We start from the raw sequence: 18,902 nt of genomic DNA on the forward strand, positions 1-18,902 counted from the left end.
GAGCATCAATTATTAAATTGATACTCTTTGTATTCAAAGAGATGGGTGACAAAAGAAGCTAAAAATTACAAAGTACTTTAAGCCTTCTAAAGGTGCTAGGTTTTTTTTTTACCTCCGGGACCACCGGTATGTATTGCATCAGAGGATGAGATGAATGACAAGTAGCATGTGAAAATACCATGCCTGACCAGGATTCGACCACACCATGGAGACTGGCTCTAAAAGTGCTAAGTTGGGAAGAAACTTCAGCCTTTACATTAGATGTACTTCAAAACTGTTATCTCAATTCTCAGTCGATATCTAATCAACCTGAAACTCAGAACTATAATCTTCCTCATATTACTGATATTATTATTATTATTATTATTATTATGCTTTTACGGCCAACATGGGACCACTTAAGTCAATTTTAGTTGGATCTTTTCTGAGAAAAGCCTGTTATTTTACTCTTCCGAGCTGCCCAGTATTTCTTCATCCGTTCAGATCTTGCTTTCTTTTCTTCATCCGTAAACATCCTCTTCGTTGTATTTTGTTGTTTGTCTGTCTTTTGTTTAAATCTAATGGTTTTGTCTTTTAGCTTTGTAATTTTTCCAGTTTTATTCTGTAGGTCAGTCAGGGAAATTCCCAATTCTTTCATATCTTCTCTAATTTCATTGATCCATCCTACTAGCTTTTGGAACCAGAGCTTTTCAATCATATTTCTTGACAGTCTTTTTCCGGTGTCCTTATGAGATGACCAAAGAAAAAGATTCTTTTTTCCGCATGGTATCAGAAACAGGCTCTATTTCTCGATACAACACCTCATTTGGCACAATCCACCATCGGCCTTCTTTTTGGTGTTTTTTATTGATACACGTTCTGACAATTGTCCTCTTTATTTTCAGAATTTTATCAATTCGGTTTTTCTGAGTGATTTTGAAAAGGGTCTCGCTTCCATAGGTGACTTCTGGCTGAACTACAGTTTTATAATGTTTAAGTTTTGTTTTAGCAGAAAGGGATTTTTTGTTATATGGTGACCAAGTTAATTTTTGGGATTTAATCATTTTATTTGTCCTGTTTTGCCATGTCACTTTTTCATTTAAATTATAAGTTATTATTTCCCCTAGATATTTAAATTGTTTTACTATTTTAATTTTCTGATTGTTTACCATAATGTGCTCTATTACCAGAGGATCTATGGACATTAGTTCAGTTTTTTCGAAAGAGATATGAAGCCCTATCTTTTGTGCTAGGTTTTGATGGCTCATTATTTGTGTTTTGGCTTCTTGAATATTATTTGCTAAAAGAGCGAGGTCATCTGCAAATCCTAGGCAATTTAGTGTGATGGAGTTTATCTTAGTACCCATTTTTATATTTTTGGGATTTATTTCATACCATTTTCTCACGACAAATTCGAGGGCGCAGTTAAAAAGGAGTGGTGAAAGGCCGTCTCCTTGCCTTAATCCAGTTTTTATATAGAAGGGTTGAGAGAGTTCACCTCTGAATTTCACCCTGGACTGGGTATTGGTTAAAGTTAATTTTATCATGTTTACGAGTTTAGGGTGAAGGCCCAGGTTTCTCAGAATATTCAGCATGGATGGTCGCTGTATACAATCATAGGCCCTTTTAAAGTCGACGAAGGTGATTATTAGTTGTTTTTTTCGTCTTTTATATAAGTCCATCATAAGTTTTAGGGATATTATTTGCTTTGGGCAACCTCTCCATGGCCTAACTCCCCCTTGGTATTCCCCAAGTTCCAGTTCAAGTTGATCTTTGCATCGGTTGTATACGATTTTCGACAGGATTTTGTATGTGCAATCCAGGAGAGATATACCTCTGTAGTTTTCCGGATTAGTTTTATCCCCTTTTTTATGTAATGGATGAATGAGGGCTGTGGTCCAGTGTTCTGGAAGTTTTTCTTCGTTCCATATTTTCACGAGGCATAGATGTAGAGAAGTTTTGACTGAATAAACTGATGAGTGTTTCCAGAGTTCTGCGAAAAGCTGGTCTTCTCCGCTTCCTTTGTAGTTTTTTATTTCATTTTTAGGCTGCGAGAACTTCTTGAATTGTTGGTGGGTTGATATTTACCGGTGAAGTTTTAACTGGAGTTTCAGTGTCAATCTCAAAAAGCTCTGGGGGGTCGTCACAGTTGAGGAGTCTATTGAAGGTTTCTGCCAAAATTTCAGCGTTTTCTTTGTTGGTGTGGGCCATATTTCCTTTTTTCCTTTCAGCTTAAGGGTGGGTGGTTCATATCTTTGAAGAGCCTGACCAAAAATTTTATAATAGTCTCGGGAGTTAGTTTTCTTGGAACTTTCTTCTATTTGCTGAATCAAGTTTTTTTGGGCTTGTCGTTTGGTTCCTCTTATAATTTTCTGAGTTATTTTCCTTTGTTTGGTGAATTCATGGTTAGATTCTTCAGTTTTCTGGGTTTGGTGGTTGATCCAAGCCCAGTGTAGGTCTTTGTATGCTTTGTCACATTCTTCATTCCACCATTGGTGTTTTTTTCTTGGGTTTATAGGGACTAGTTCTTCAGCTATTTCTTTCAGTTGGGATGTCAGTTCTTTTAAATTATTAGTTAATTTGATTTTTTTTTGTTGTTTCTTCAAAGATATTACTATTATATATATATATATATATATATATATATGAGCAACATCGTTAGACTTTTAAAAAAAGGCATTCGACCTAACTTCAGCAACTACAAGTCAGTAGCAACTTTACCCTTACTTTATATGATATTTAAACAAATATATTATTTTGATAAAAATGAATTATATAAATACTAACCATTATGTTTTTTTCGGAAAGATAGTTAATACATTATGATTCTAGTGAAAATTATAGATACCTAGGCAATTTTTATCTGACAGTCTACATTTGATGTATTTTATAATATGTCAAAGCCATTTCATTGTATGAATCACAAATTTCTGCTCAGAAATCGACATTTCTTTGGTGTTGGAAGGATGGTACTAGCCTGGTAGAAATTTTATCTAATAATTGTAAATAAATCATTTGAAAAATGAAAAGCATATGTTTCTATGAATTAATAACAGATTTCCTCTGAACTAATCCAGGATTGCTATTATACTTGATAGATACAAATGTCTTGAAGAATTTATTATGTTCAATTCATGTAATTATGTTTGAGAGCAATACAATATTAGTTTTTACTAATCAAAATTTACAGTCCTATCATGCTTTGATATAATGAATAATTAGTCCAAAGCCAATACCTTATCACTGAAATTAAATCTCAATTCAACTGTACAACTACTAGGACTATTATGATTATTCTATTACTTTTTTCATCACTCTGTTACAGTAACTTGAATTCCACTTAAGTGCAGTAAATTGTTCTTCATACCATGCAAATGATATCTAATTACAGTTCAGAATTAATTTAACACCATCTGATAAATCACAACTGATTAACCAAAAAGGTAAAAATAAAAGCGAGTGTACTAACAATAATAGTGATGCTTCAAGGAAAACCAATGATAATTATAAAAAATATTATTCAGTATATTAAAAATTATAAACTTTTTTTAGTAAAAAAAATAATTAAGAACTGCTTACCACTATTTTAAAGTTGGAATGTTGACTGAAGAAAGCTTCAGCATAAATTAAAATATGTAATCTGTTTTTGTGTTCATTAAATTAAGACTGAATGCATTTACTACAGTAATTTCCTGGATTAAATTAAGTTACATTTTCTTAGCATAACAAACAGCAAAAAATAACTGAAATTTATGTATTAAAACTGTAATCAAATTTTTACAACTCTTCATGAAATAGCAGTTTTTTTACATTCATCAAGTTAGCCTCCTGGTTTGTCTTTGTATACAATTTTACACTGCACTGTTTTCTTAAAGATTACTTATAATATCTTTAGTTTGTAAACTATGTATATGTACATTTTTGATAACCTACAGATAGTTGTCTCGGCATTTAAAAGAATCCTGTTTATGATGAAAAACTATATTATGAAATACTATTAAATCAGGTTTTACTGGTCTTGGAAATCTACGTAAAATGGGGCTGATTCTATCACATACTTATAGTCTGCTGATAGATCACAAGACACAGATTAAGATCTTAGTTTATAATTTTTAGAAATTTATAAAAAAATATTCATTAATGTAATAAACAGTGACCTTACTTATATTTTTCTATTAAATGGTATAAACATATAAAAATTGTATCAAAGTAATTAAAATTTTCATAAACACACATGAACTGTTTATGAAATATTATTATGTTTGGTTCCAGACAAATTATCTTTGTACATGCAATAACTAATAAAAAAATAAGCTGATTTTAACAGTAAAAACAACATACATTTCTGAAAGTAGTTCTAGATACTGAATTGGTCCTCGTAGAACTAACTGATCTTGAAGGCATAAAGCATTTTCTAATCTTACGGCATTTTAATAAGGCACAAGAAAACACAACAGCTAAAATCACTGCAACTGGAACATTTTGCAAAACAAAATTAAATCTTAATATATCTGTTACTGCATGAAATAAATTTTATTTCTAATAACCAAAAAAAAAATTCAGACGTTGAAACATCAATATTTTGATGTTTCAAAATTCTCAATTTTTATAATCATCATCAAAAATTCAAAACATTTTTAAGATTATGGATTGTTTTTTTTTATTTTTTATAAATATTTTATATAGCCGTATTTAAAGAAATCATTCAAATTTATACTCTACATATTTTACAAGCTTGATAATGATAATGACAACGACAACAAGAACAATAGCAAACAAAAAGAACCAATCAGGCAGTGGTTCTGTTAAGGGGCACCCTTGTGGAGTAAGGATTGGCAGTCCCAAGCTGATTGCAATTGTGTTTCTCTGTTTCGCTGTTTGCAAAACAGAGAAACAGGTGGCGGGAATCATGACTAATCTATTTTGCTGACGTTGGGTGGAGTGCAGACAAGGAGTGCTCATCTCTCCTCTCAGTTGTGGAGCAAGGTTGAGGGTGGGCTGATGTGAGCTTAGTTCTGCTGAAGTCTTGTGCTGTTCAATGTGAGTCACTCACATTGAACTTGCCAAGGGTCCTTCTACCCTTGGCAAGGAATTGTCCCATGGGTAGGGGTGTCAGAGTCCTTACTGTTACGCGTGAGCTCTATGATGTCAGTATACTAGGTTAGGCAGTACCTGACTCTCATGGCCGTGGGGGGGGGGGGAAGATTTGTGGGAGGCAGCTTACTGGAAGAACCCAGGCAGGATCTGGGGAATGCCCAACTCTCTCTTTGTCCACTTCTTGTGACAAACTGACTGACGACTATTTTTCTTATGGAACAATCAACCAACTTCCACTCTTTCTGTGGCAGAGGGTCCACATAAAAACCCTCGTCTTGGAGAACCTGTGGGATCAAACTTGAAGCGAAAGCAGAGTATAGAGTCTAGCGAAAGGAAAAATCGAATCGAACTAAGTTTCAACTGAAGTGTCACAGAGAGATTCCAAAGTACTTTGTTATTAGAAGAAGTGATGGAGACTTTACAAAAATCAGTCCTTTTGTGATATAGTGTGAATCATGGAAGCTGGAGGAGAACCGATGAAGGAAGTTATAGACAGCTAGCTAGCTGTTGCTTTGTCCATTGAAATTGTTAATGATTTACAGTCTTCATGGCTACTTAAAGCTAAGAAGATTGGCATTATGGATGTTAAGGTTTCACTGCCTGGTACTTAAAATACTTCAAAAGTAGTCATATGGAGACAGGTGTCTCCAAATGTATTTAATTACACAGAAGAGGAAATAGAAGAACTATTTGAACAAGGAGTTACAGCATGTCGAGTATTAAACAAATGATGCAATAGAAAAGTTGTGCCCTCCGCATTGCATGTCCTCACCTTTAACAAACCAAAATGTCCAGAAAAGATAGAGGCTGGTTTTCACAGCTTGGAAGTGTGTTCATTCATTCCAACTCTACTGCAGTGATTTGGTTATCAAAGATCTGAACACACAGCAGTATGCTGTACAAGGCAACAAGTCCGTGCTTGTGGAGACCTACTGCATCTAGATGACCCTGTCCCCATAGGGGAAGATACCCTCCTTGTGACGATCCTGGTCACCACACAACCTCCTCCATTCCTAGCCCTGATGGGCATTCACATGTACTATGCAGGGATCTATCCATCTGTGTAAATTATCATGGACATCTGACAAGATCACAAAATTACCCAGTGTACAAAGGGGAGGTAGCCATCCAGGAGGTAAAGACTGTACAAAAGAAGTCAACTACTTCAAGGCAAAGAAAATTGTCCACAATAGATTACCTACATAGTCTTATACACAAGTTGCAAGGCTTCTACAACATCTCTAAAACAAAAAAAATGTTATACCCGAGTTAGCACCAGCCTTACCAAATATGACCAAAAGCATTATTAATGAGAAATTTAGAATTCGACCTATCAAAGAAAGTAAATCTTCTACACCAGCACAAAAAGTTCAGGACACATTCAAGGAAAACAGTTCTTAGCTCAGACATGAAAGATAGGCCAGTAACATGATAAAAGAGTAAAAAGGAAAAATACAAAAGCCTCTATCTAATTTGAGAAGGTGGAGGTTCAGATAGAGAAAGTACCCATTCAGGGAAATCAGAAAGACAACAAAATAGTAACTGATGGAAAAGAGAAAGAAGTAAAAGCAGTAGTGGAGCCTCTGATAAAACAGAAGTCTCCAAAAGAGATGGTGAGAATTTTAGCCACCCCAAAAATTTCCTTGGGAAGTGCATCAAGCATGGAGTTAGATGCAATACTCGCCGCTCCATCTGGGTCGGTATCATTCTATGCTGGTGCATCGAACTCCCCTCCCCACCACCATCAGTGGCAACAAAGGGGGAAGATCAGATGGAAGAAAACATCTCTGAGGCCTTGGACACTATCTTCAGAGGTAGTGGCTATAAGGAGAATGGGGAAGAAGTTTAAGAAGGATGGCCTAAGGGAAAACCTAGGCGATAAGTCTTATATTGTAAAATGGTTAGTGTAAATGAGTTGATCTTGCAATGGAAGTTTGTCGAATGTGAGTGAGTTGCAGTTATTAATGACAGAATTAAATACTTTATGTGTTTGCTTACAAGAGACGATTTAAGGAATACTGAAACTTTGAAATTGAAAAGATACAACATATTTAGGCAAGATCAAGCACCTAATCAGAGAAAATGAGGAGGAAATGTCATCTTTTCAGCAACTCGTACTTTAGAAGGATTTCATTTATGCACTGATTTACAAGTGGTAACTTATACATATACACTGCCCAGTCAACATAACCTTATGTAATGTGTACCTGCATAAGTTCAATTGGAGAGAAGATTTACATAATCTAATAGAACTTACTGGCTCCCCCTGTCATTTTTTTAACTCCCTCTGGGGATTGAATCACTTGAATCCGCGAGTAGATCAGTTGGTTTTCTTTTAAATTTAGATCTTGTGTTATACTGGCACAGAAACCTTAATGCCAGCCTTTGATTTAGCTTTAGTCATCGTCACCATAGTGCATAAATTAGATTGGAAAGCTGTTGAAGATTTACATAGAAGTGATCACTTTCCTATCGTGGTGACATTAAGGACACCCATTAAATTGTATACAACATAAAAGAGCTGACTGGACTCTAGCTTCACTAAGGATGTACATATACAAAATTTTTAATATATATGTTCAACATCTTTACAGTGATGTTGAACATGTTACAAATGTCATTGCAACTGCAACATCAAGGCGCATCCCACAAATCTCAGGGATGATGCAGCAACCGCATCATCCTTGGTGATCGGATGCTGTTCGTGAAGCTAAAAAAGAGGAAAAGGGCTTTTAATAGTTTTAAGAAAAGCCCAACACAAGAAAATAAATAAAATATAAAAAATGCAGTGCTAGTGCTAAAAATAAATAAAGTACACTAACAAATTTCAGATGTACAAGATACAGATGTAAGAATTATTATTAAACTTTGCTGTTTCAAACGGTAAATTAAATGTTCCATTTGCATTCAGCGAGTTCTCAATTGTACTAAAAAACTCACATGACACTCCCCTGAATCTGACAACATTCATCTCAGTATGATCTCACACTTTCCCAATTTGTTGCTACAACACCTAATGTGTATTTATAATGGTTTATTCTAGGCACAAATCTTCTCACCTGTCTGGTCAGACCCCATTGTCATACCAGTAATTAAACCTGGTAAAGACAAAGCATGTCCGTCAAGCTACCTCCCTATCTCCTTGACAAGCACTTTATGCAAAGTGATGGAGAGATTGGTGACAACAGTCTTGCATGGTACTTAGAGAAACATGGCCTTTTATCTCCAGAAAATTATGATTTTCGACAAGATCAATCTTTCATTGAACATTTGGTGTCACTGGACATTCATTAATTTTAGTTTTTATGTTAGTTTTGGTTTTTGTTAGTTCTTTAATCTTTGTGTTATCATAGAAGAGGCCCTTTACACCTCTCTCGAACTTTGGTAAATTTTATTTATGTTTATTTAAATTTTTATTTTTGCATCTTATTGTTAAGATTATGACTGTGATGTTAGTTTTAAGTACGTATTTAGTGAGTGTGGGATATTTGTTATTGGTTGTAAGTTTTACTTTTTAATATTTTAGTTTTTAGCCTACTTTTATTTTATTTCCAGGCAATGATAACATGAGAGTTTTTTGCTTTCTAAAAGAAAAAAAAGGCTCGTGTTGAGTGACCCTTGTTCACGACTGCCACCAATAAACTTACATTAGCAATTCCAGAGGAAATCAAAAGCAAAAGTGCTTATGTCAACAAACTGGCAATCGTACATACCAGTAACAATAGTTATGGTGAAGTATAAATTACAATGAGGAATAAACGCGCTTAACAAAGTTGCAAGCAATAATGGTTTCAAATTTTCACCAGAGAAAAACGTGCTGTGTACACTTCTGTATGAAAGATTTCCTCATCATCGCCCTGTTTTGACCTTTGATAATCATCCAATGATAACATACTGTTTTTAGGTCTACAATTAATAAATCCCTTATGTAGGATTTGAATGTTAGATGCAAGAAAGTCCAAACATTATTAAATGTTTATCAAACATCAGTTTTCTGAGTTCTGTAGAAAAATCAGAAGAAGAACAATAATAAAAAGATATATATTTAACAAAATGTAAAATTTGTATTTTCATGGATAAAGTATTAAACTAAGGTCTCAGTTTTGTGAGTGACTTTGGATACAATTATATTTGAAAAATTTACAAAATCTATTTTGTTATTATCATAACAATGGAAGTAAGATCGAAACAAAAAATACTCAACACTCCCAAAACTGACAAATTTATTCTTGTTACTAGCATAATCCCATTTTTTTTTTTTATCTTCAGTCATTTGACTGGTTTGATGCAGCTCTGCAAGATTCCCTATCTAGTGCTAGTCGTTTCATTTCAGTATACCCTCTACATCCTACATCCCTAACAATTTGTTTTACATATTCCAAACGTGGCCTGTCTACACAATTTTTCCCTTCTACCTGTCCTTCCAATATTAAAGCGACTATTCCAGGATGCCTTAGTATGTGGCCTATAAGTCTGTCTCTTCTTTTAACTATATTTTTCCAAATGCTTCTTTCTTCATCTATTTGCCGCAATACCTCTTCATTTGTCACTTTATCCACCCATCTGATTTTTAACATTCTCCTATAGCACCACATTTCATAAGCTTCTAATCTTTTCTTCTCAGATACTCCGATTGTCCAAGTTTCACTTCCATATAAAGCGACACACCAAACATACACTTTCAAAAATCTTTTCCTGACATTTAAATTAAATTTTGATGTAAACAAATTATATATCTTACTGAAGGTACGTTTAGCTTGTGCTATTCGGCATTTTATATCGCTCCTGCTTCGTCCATCTTTAATAACACTTCCCAAGTAACAAAACACTACTTCCCAAATAACAAAATTCTTCTACCTCCATAATCTTTTCTCCTCCTATTTTCACATTCATTGGCCCATCTTTGTTATTTCTACTACATTTCATTACTTTTGTTTTGTTCTGGTTTATTTTCATGCGATAGTTCTTACGTAGGACTTCATCTATGCCTTTCATTTTTTCTTCTAAATCCTTTTTACTCTCGGCTAGAATTATTATATCATCAGCAAATCGTAGCATCTTTATCTTTTCACCTTGTACTGTTACTCCGAATCTAAATTGTTCTTTAACATCATTAACTGCTAGTTCCATGTAAAGATTAAAAAGTAACAGGGATAGGGAACATCCTTGACGGACTCCCTTTCTTATTACGGCTTCTTTCTTATGTTCTTCAATTATTACTGTTGCTGTTTGGTCTCTGTACATGTTAGCAATTGTTCTTCTATCTCTGTATTTGAACCCTAATTTTTTTTAAATGTTGAACATTTTATTCTAGTCTACATTATCGAATGTCTTTTCTAGGTCTATAAACGCCAAGTAAGTTGGTTTGTTTATCTTTAATCTTCCTTCTACTATTAATCTGAGGCCTAAAATTGCTTCCCTTGTCCCTATACTTTTCCTGAAACCAAATTGGTCTTCTCCTAACACTTCTTCCACTCTCCTCTCAATTCTTCTGTATAGAATTCTAGTTAAGATTTTTGATGCATGACTAGTTAAACTAATTGTTCTGTATTCTTTACATTTATCAGCCCCTGCTTTCTTTGGTATCATTACTATAACACTTTTTTTGAAGTCTGACGGAAATTCCCCTTTTTCATAAATATTACACACCAGTTTGTATAATCTATCAATCGCTTCCTCACCTGCACGGCGCAGTAATTCTACAGGTATTCCGTCTATTCCAGGAGCCTTTCTGCCATTTAAATCTTTTAATGCTCTCTTAAATTCAGATCTCAGTATTGTTTCTTCCATTTCATCCTCCTCAACTTCCTCTATAACACCATTTTCTAATTCATTTCCTCCGTATAACTCTTCAATATATTCCACCCATCTATCGACTTTACCTTTCGTATTATATATTGGTGTACCATCTTTGTTTAACACATTATTAGATTTTAATTTATGTACCCCAAAATTTTCCTTAACTTTCCTGTATGCTCTGTCTATTTTACCAATGTTCATTTCTCTTTCCACTTCTGAACACTTTTCTTTAATCCACTCTTCTTTCACCAGTTTGCACTTCCTATTTATAGCATATCTTAATTGCCAATAGTTCCTTTTACTTTCTTCATCACTAGCATTCTTATAATTTCTACGTTCATCCATCAGCTGCAATATATCGTCTGAAACCCAAGGTTTTCTACCAGTTCTCTTTATTCCGCCTAAGTTTGCTTCTGCTGATTTAAGAATTTCCTTTTTAACATTCTCCCATTCTTCTTCTACATTTTCTATCTTATCTTTTTTACTCAGACCTCTTCTTTACCTCAGATACTAAAGAGTATCTTTAGTAAAGAATAAGTAAAGAATAGTAAAGTATCTTTAGTATAGAACTGAGTAATACCTTTACTCAGACCTCAAAAATCTTCTTTACCTCCTCTTCCTCAAGCTTCTCTAAATTCCACCGATTCATCTGACACCTTTTCTTCAGGTTTTTAAACCCCAATCTACATTTCATTATCACCAAATTATGGTCGCTATCAATGTCTGCTCCAGGGTAAGTTTTGCAGTCAACGAGTTGATTTCTAAATCTTTGCTTAACCATGATATAATCTATCTGATATCTTGCAGTATCGCCTGGCTTTTTCCAAGTGTATTTTCTTCTATTATGATTTTTAAATTGGGTGTTGGCAATTACTAAATTATACTTCGTGCAAACCTCTATAAGTCGGTCCCCTCTTTCATTCCTTTTTCCCAGCCTGTATTCACCCACTATATTTCCTTCCTTGCCTTTTCCAATGCTTCCATTCCAATCTCCAACAATTATTAAATTTTCATCTCCTTTTACGTGTTTAATTTCTTCATCATTCTCTTCGTATACACACTCTACCTCATCATCATCATGGGCGCTTGTAGGCATATAGACGTTAACAATCGTTGTCGGTTTAGGTTTTGATTTTATCCTTCTTACAATGATTCTATCGCTATGCGTCTTGAAATACTCCACTCTCCTCCCTATCTTCTTGTTCATCACGAAACCTACTCCTGCCTGCCCATTATTTGACGCTTAGTTAATTACTCTAAACTCACCTGACCAAAAGTCGCCTTCCTCTTCCCACCGAATCTCACTAATTCCTACTATATCCACATTTATCCTATCCATTTCCCTTTTTAAATTTTCTAGCCTACCAACAACCTTTTTTAAGCTTCTAACATTCCACGCTCCTACTCATAGAATGTTATTTTTTTAATTTTCTGGTGATCCCTTCCTTAGTAGTCCCCACCCGGAGATCCGAACGGGGGACTAGTTTACCTCCGGAATATTTTACCAAGAAAGGCGCCTCCATTATTGCTATGTGAAAATGCAGAGAGCCAGCCACATTTTCTTGGAAAAAAAACAGCTGTAGTTTTCCATTGCTTTCAGCTGCGCAGTACTCAGAGGACTGAGTGATGTTGATATGGCCTTTTAAGTCATTCTGACTCACGCCCCTAACACCTACTGAAAGAGCTGCTACCCTCTTTCAGTAATCATTCCTTAGTCTGGCTCTCAACAGATACCTCTCCGATATGGTTGCACCTTCGGTCCAGCTACTCTGTATCCCTGAGCACTCAAGCCCCCTCACCAACGGCAAGGTCTCATAATTCATAGAGGAGGATAATCCCATTATAGTTTTCGTATGCCTTTCTTCACTGACTTCTTCATATACCCAAACATGCAGCGGCATATCAGCTTGCTAATCTCATCAAGATGCTGATAATATTCAATTCTACAAGCGACACTTTCATTCCATTGATTTTAGAGACTGGCTATATAATAAACATCCTTACTCTCAGAAAAAAGCTCTGACTAGTGATAATAATGTGCTTCAGATGTTTTACATGTGTCAGAGTCATTAAAATGTTTAAACCAAATATTATGAAGCAATAATTATCACTTTTTACAGTAAATGATGCATTTTATGTACTTTACCTCCACACATCTTGACCCCGTAAGGAAAGACACCCTCCATGTGACAGTCTTGGTTGCCACACCATCCCCGTTGTATCTAGCCCTTATAGGCTTTACCGGAGGTCATCTTCAGAAACCTGGCAAAAGGCATCTCTCAGCCTTGTTTTTGCCTCTGACAGGATGCCACTGATGCGAATATCCTATTGGTGTACTACTAGGAAATGACCTCGTTAAAACAAAATAGCAACCATAACATAATATAAAAAAAAAAAAAATGAACTCAAAAATAAAACTAAATAAATAAAATACCACAAAAATCTCAAACCTTGTAACACCAGAGCAACAAAACCACGACACAGGAAAGACCAAGCGGAGCCCTAAATTCCCTCGGCAATCCGTTTTTTTGCCAGGTACCCGATGTAATTTTCAATAATTACCCATTAGGCCCGGTTTTTCCAATTCTCAAGGAAATCTAATGTCTACCCGACAAATTGTCACCGTGCGCAAAAGTTCGTATTTCGCGCATTCGTAAATTATATGGTATGCATCATCTAGCTGTTCATAATCTGGACACACACACGAATCCACCAGGCCAAATCGCCGGAGTCTGTCTCGGATGGCGCCAAGACAAGAAAGAAATTCAGTCACACACTTGTTAGGGTGGATCCAAGGAGCGCCCCGCAAACCAATAATGTCTGGAAAGAGATCATGCGTATAACGTCCACCCACTGCCTCATCCAATCTGCCCTGCCATAAAGCCATTCTATCTCGCGAATTTTTTCTGAAGTCAATTCACCTGAATTCTTAGCAACATAACGCTGCTGCTTTTCTGACGCAAATAAAATCTATCGGTTTCACACGTACAATCACTGAGATTGCCTTCCGTTAAATAGTACGGTAACCTCCCGTTACCGTTAATAATATAAGGCGTTGAGCTCTTAATAATATATCCCGATAGCTTTTTAATTTTAACCTCTCCGCCCAAACAGGCGCCGCATATAGCATAATTGCCTCGCACACGCCCTCATACAGGCAATGATTAATACTCATAGTATTAAAATTAAAACCTCAATCAGGATTGACCACTCGTCGAATACCAAAGAAGGCATGACAGGCCTTCTCCGCGAGGTAATTAAGGTGCTTCTTCAACTGCAATTTCTCGTCAAGAGCTTTGTGAGATCAGCCTCTCATTTATACGCAGGTTGAGAACCTTTTCGAAGATCTTACCAATAACCGGCAGCAACGTCAAGGGTCTCTCTTTTTACTGTTTGGCCTCCAGAACCACCTTAAGGTATTACTCCAGAGGATGAATGAGGATGATATGTATGAATGTAAATGAAGTGTAGTCTTGTACAATCTCAGGTTGACCGTTCCTGAGATGTGTGGTTAACTGATACCCAACTGCCAAAGAACACCGGTATCAACGATCTGGTATTCAAATCCGTACAAAAGTAACTGCCTTTACTAGGATTTGAACCGTAGAACTCTGCACTTCGAAATCAGCTGAAACAGCAAGGGCCTATACGACGAAGTAACAACGAGATCCTTGTCGCCTCCTTTAAACAACAATTTAACAATACCCTTCTTCCAATATACCGGGAAGTATTCACCAAACAGTAATTTGTTAAACACGCGTGTGTTTGCTTTCACACTAACCCGAACCGAGCGAGCAAGGAGCTCTGCAGTTATTCCATCGGAGTCTGGGGCCTTTCTTCTTGCTAAACTGCAGATAGCTTGACGCACTTCAGCATCGATAATCTCCAAAGACACTGCATCACCGCGAAACTAAGAAAACTCACGCCGCACCCGCAGATGGTATGCGGTTTCTCCAGCTTCACTGTCGTCAGGCAGTAAATCGTCAAATAATTTTCGTAATATCTCAGACATGGTCTGATAGGTCGAGAGGGCAGACAGAAGAACGTCCTTACATCGTTTGTGTTCCAGTACTCTATAGACGACTTCTCAGGATCCTTGTTCCCCTCTTCACACACAAAGGAACGCCAGGAATCCCTCTTAGCCACCCAAACTTAAAAAATATTAAAAATATTGAGATCTACGATCTCTGTATTCAGTCATAAATATGTCCGCCGTTCCAGATCTCCCTCATTTTGAGAATCTCTCCGTAAACAACTGACAGCCCGTTTCAAAGCTGATAATTCTCTGCTTCACCATGGAGAAAGCCTCTCTCGACCAGAGTTGCGGGAAATTGAGTTTTCGGCGGCGTCAATAAAGGCCGCCGACAGACTTACTGCAAGGTCCTCCAAATCCAGAACCTCCAGACTCTGATCTCAAACTCGAAGCCTGGCCGAAAGAAAATTAACAATTTTTTTCCAGTCCGCATGCCTGTGGAGAAAAAGACCCTGTTGAACCGGAACGTTACATTGGTAGCATTCACGCAAATCCCAGCAGTCCCATAAAGAACCAATCGATGATCGCTTGAGTAATCATCAACTACCTTCTAATTACAAACATTGGCAGAGATATACCTACCAGCGGTAACGGTGATGTTCGTTCCTCCAAACGATCGTCGGCCATCTACATTACCAGCGTAAGTGGGCAACTCCCCGGGTACATTAAATACCTGAAGATTATGCTGGGAAAAAAAGCCACCACTGCCATCATCGGTGAAACCCCTATGCCACAAAAGTGACTTAGCAACATACAGGTGCAAATTCAAAACATCCACATTGACCACAACGTGATGATTATTTGAGAGCTGTCGAATGAAGATGCAATCAACTTCTCTTCTGCACAAAACAGCAGATATATATCTGAACCAAAATAAAACCTCTTCCAACAAGAAAAACCTGACAGTTCATCAGATACAATGTGTGGATGCTGTAACAGAAGAACATGTAACAATGTAGGCATCCCTGTGCATTTAACTGACCAAATCTAACCGTTAAATATTGAGGTATAATACATTGTAACAGCTCTCAGATAGTGTCCACATTCTTTACTTTACTGGTCTTTTTGAGAGTGCTTGCAATTAATTCAAGTCGAATCTTCCGATGTCTTAGGACACTTGTCACGCTTGTGCCCTCACTTCCACAATGAGCACTTACTGTAGGATAATTACAGAACTTAACCCTGTGACCAAACCTGCAGTACTTAAAACAACACTGGACATCTAAATATTCCTTAACTTGACTAGAAGAGAAGTCTATAAACAACCTGCCCTCCTTAGTGAAGCTGTTAAATAGAATAACTTACCTTGAAGATACCGTGATAGTGTTCTGCCTCACGTCTTCCGATTTAAACAATAACCAACAATCAGACTTGAAAGAAGCATCATCCATCTGAGCATTCTTCTCTCTAATGAGAGTCATCAACTCATCCTCAGATAGTTGCCGATCTATAACATAAACTATGATTCCTGGGCACCTCTTGTTCTTACAGTCGACTTTCATATCAGACTTACCTGACCTTTAGAGATTCAGAAATAACCTTAATGGTTTCCTTGTCAACAATGATAACTAACTTCTTTTTTGTTTCCTTAATGTTATGAATCTTTAAGCTCGATCTCTTTTGTTTAAGGACCACCTGAAATACGTTCATCTCCTTGCTAGATTAAGTAGTTGCCCCTTCCCATAAATTTATGAAGACCACTTCCGGTTGTTTTAGAGATCAACATGCCTCACACTTTTCCTTTAAAATATCTGCATATCGTTTACATTGAGGAACTGTAACCAGCTGTTGAGCCGGGACTGAAACAGGAACAGTCTCCCCCACCACAACCTCCAGAGTCTCAGCCGGCTTAGAAGCTAACCGCTCATACCCCTCTGCCAGCGCAGTCATGGTTGGTTTAAGCTCCTTTAATTTAGGAATAATTTTTCCTTGAGCAGTTCTAGAGTTTCTACAATCCTTAAAAACTCATCAAAGCATTCATTAAATGCCCTAGTGAGCACAATTGTGCTTCTGATACTCCCTACCATTCTCTCAAAATCTTAGATTAAACACTCATGCCAGCCTGTACAGATGTCCCTGACATACAAGCCTGAGACTCCTGCTCTCCAGAAGAAAAGGATGAATCATCAAACCAGACCTCAGCAACAACCTTACTGGATTTATCCCGCCTGGGCCTAACCTGTCGTCTGTCTTTTTGCTCGGACATGATATTAACACAAAACACAAAAACTCCAAAGCACTAACGATGTTTGTTTACAAACAAGATCCAATCAATGGCAGACCTCTACAAAAATAAACAAACAAAGTGGCAGCAAATTAACAGTTGTTTTAAACAAACAGCTATTACAAAAATAAATTAAATATATCTAGATAAACCAGATTTTTCTAGGCAATTCCATTGCTATTCAAACTAGTCAATTGATGCTTCCTTATAAAAAAAGTAATAGTTAAGAAAAATCTTACCGTATGTACTGACAGAATAAAAAGTAAGTAAAGTCATAAATTAAATTAAAGAAAATGTTAATTATATAAATCTATAAATTAAATATTTCTTATCATAATTATTGTGTAAAAGTCTTACTTTTTAAATAAATAATATATTTATTTTTTAACATCTTTCTAAAAATGATACAACATTACACTAAAAGTATTAATTATATAAAACTGACCCAATGTAAAAAAAATTTTTCCAAAAGATATTTCCTCAGAAACTAAGACCTTTCTCTCATTCATTTGCTGAACACATGTTAAATTAAATCCTTTTAAAGGTATAAGGCAGGTTCTCATCTGAAAAAAAATTACATTAATAATATAATGTTTTGCTGGACCATGTTTCCATTTGTTTCATAAATTTTCAAAAAGTAATTATTAGAACATTACAGATTCAAGTTAATGCATTTAGTAAAAATAAATAAAATTGGATTTAAAGTTTTACTCTTAACTGACTGATACTTGACTGACTGACTAGAATTGTATGTTTACTTTGAATCTATTTGGAATCTTGGAATCTATTTGGAATCTGAGCAGTAAATGTGGCTCTTAAAAATAATGAGGGCAACAATGAGAGCCTAGTTCTGAAACAAGTTAAAAATTTTAAGGAATAAACTGGATACAAAGTTAAAAAATTGTAACTATTATGAACAATTTAAAGTTAAAATAGTTAGTTTTTTTGCCACAAATTTAATGAGTTTACTGATGTGAAAAAGTATTTGTATTTGGGTTTACATGCATTAGGCACTTGCTAAAAATTATACATGATTGTAAATGCGTGTAAACCAACTCCCTATACAATACTTAAGGGAGGTTCTGAATAAAGTTACTATTTTTTTTTTTTTTGAGAACGTTTTCATAAAGACTGCTTTTTTAATTATACCAAAATTACAGAAAACCACTCTTACTAAGAGTTCGTTCATTAAATAAAACAATAAACATAAACATCACAATAAACATTACTACAAACATTATGTTAATATTTTCTTTTGTCTTCAGCCATTTAACTGGTTTGATGCAGCTCTCCAAGATTTTCTACATAGTACTACATTAATATAATCCAGATGAAATAAAAGATATAAAGGAAAAATCTGGAGTAGACATATAGTTTAACTTATTCTTTCAGGTGATCACAGCACAATCAAAAGATATTTATCATTTTAGGGAAGGCAAAATTTTCATCTTTTCCAATCATACCCAAAGTTTAGTGTTTATCAACAAAAAATACAAAAAAAAAACAAAAAAAATTACAAAAATATATTTGATTACATATAACAAATTATTTTTTTAAAAAAGCTTTTATTTAACTAATATTAATATTAACATTAATAAAAAAAAGGAAACAAATTAGAAAAACGCACTAAAAAGTAAAAAATAAGAATTAAATCAAATTGAGAATTTTAAACAAAAAAATATAATATATTTACAAATATAAAAATGCACTGAAAAGCAAAAAAAAAATTATATAAATATCTAATAAATAATCAATAAATAAATGTAATAA

At 35.3% G+C, this 18,902-nt stretch overlaps 1 protein-coding gene across 1 annotated transcript in view; it reads right to left on the reverse strand.

Moving 5' to 3' along the window:
• The window catches only part of Lerp (lysosomal enzyme receptor protein), a 313,317-nt gene that overhangs the window by 16,009 nt on the left and 278,406 nt on the right, over nt 1-18,902 (reverse strand). Inside the window, exons 21-22 of the mRNA XM_075355029.1 lie at nt 17,578-17,695; nt 4,321-4,451 (exon numbers count right to left, since the gene is read on the reverse strand). Of these exons, the coding sequence (XP_075211144.1) occupies nt 4,321-4,451; nt 17,578-17,695 (249 nt within the window). The remainder of the gene's footprint in view (nt 1-4,320; nt 4,452-17,577; nt 17,696-18,902) is intronic.

The sequence above is a fragment of the Lycorma delicatula genome, chromosome 1 (genome assembly GCF_047948215.1).
Source record: "Lycorma delicatula isolate Av1 chromosome 1, ASM4794821v1, whole genome shotgun sequence".
Lineage (NCBI taxonomy): Eukaryota > Metazoa > Arthropoda > Insecta > Hemiptera > Fulgoridae > Lycorma > Lycorma delicatula.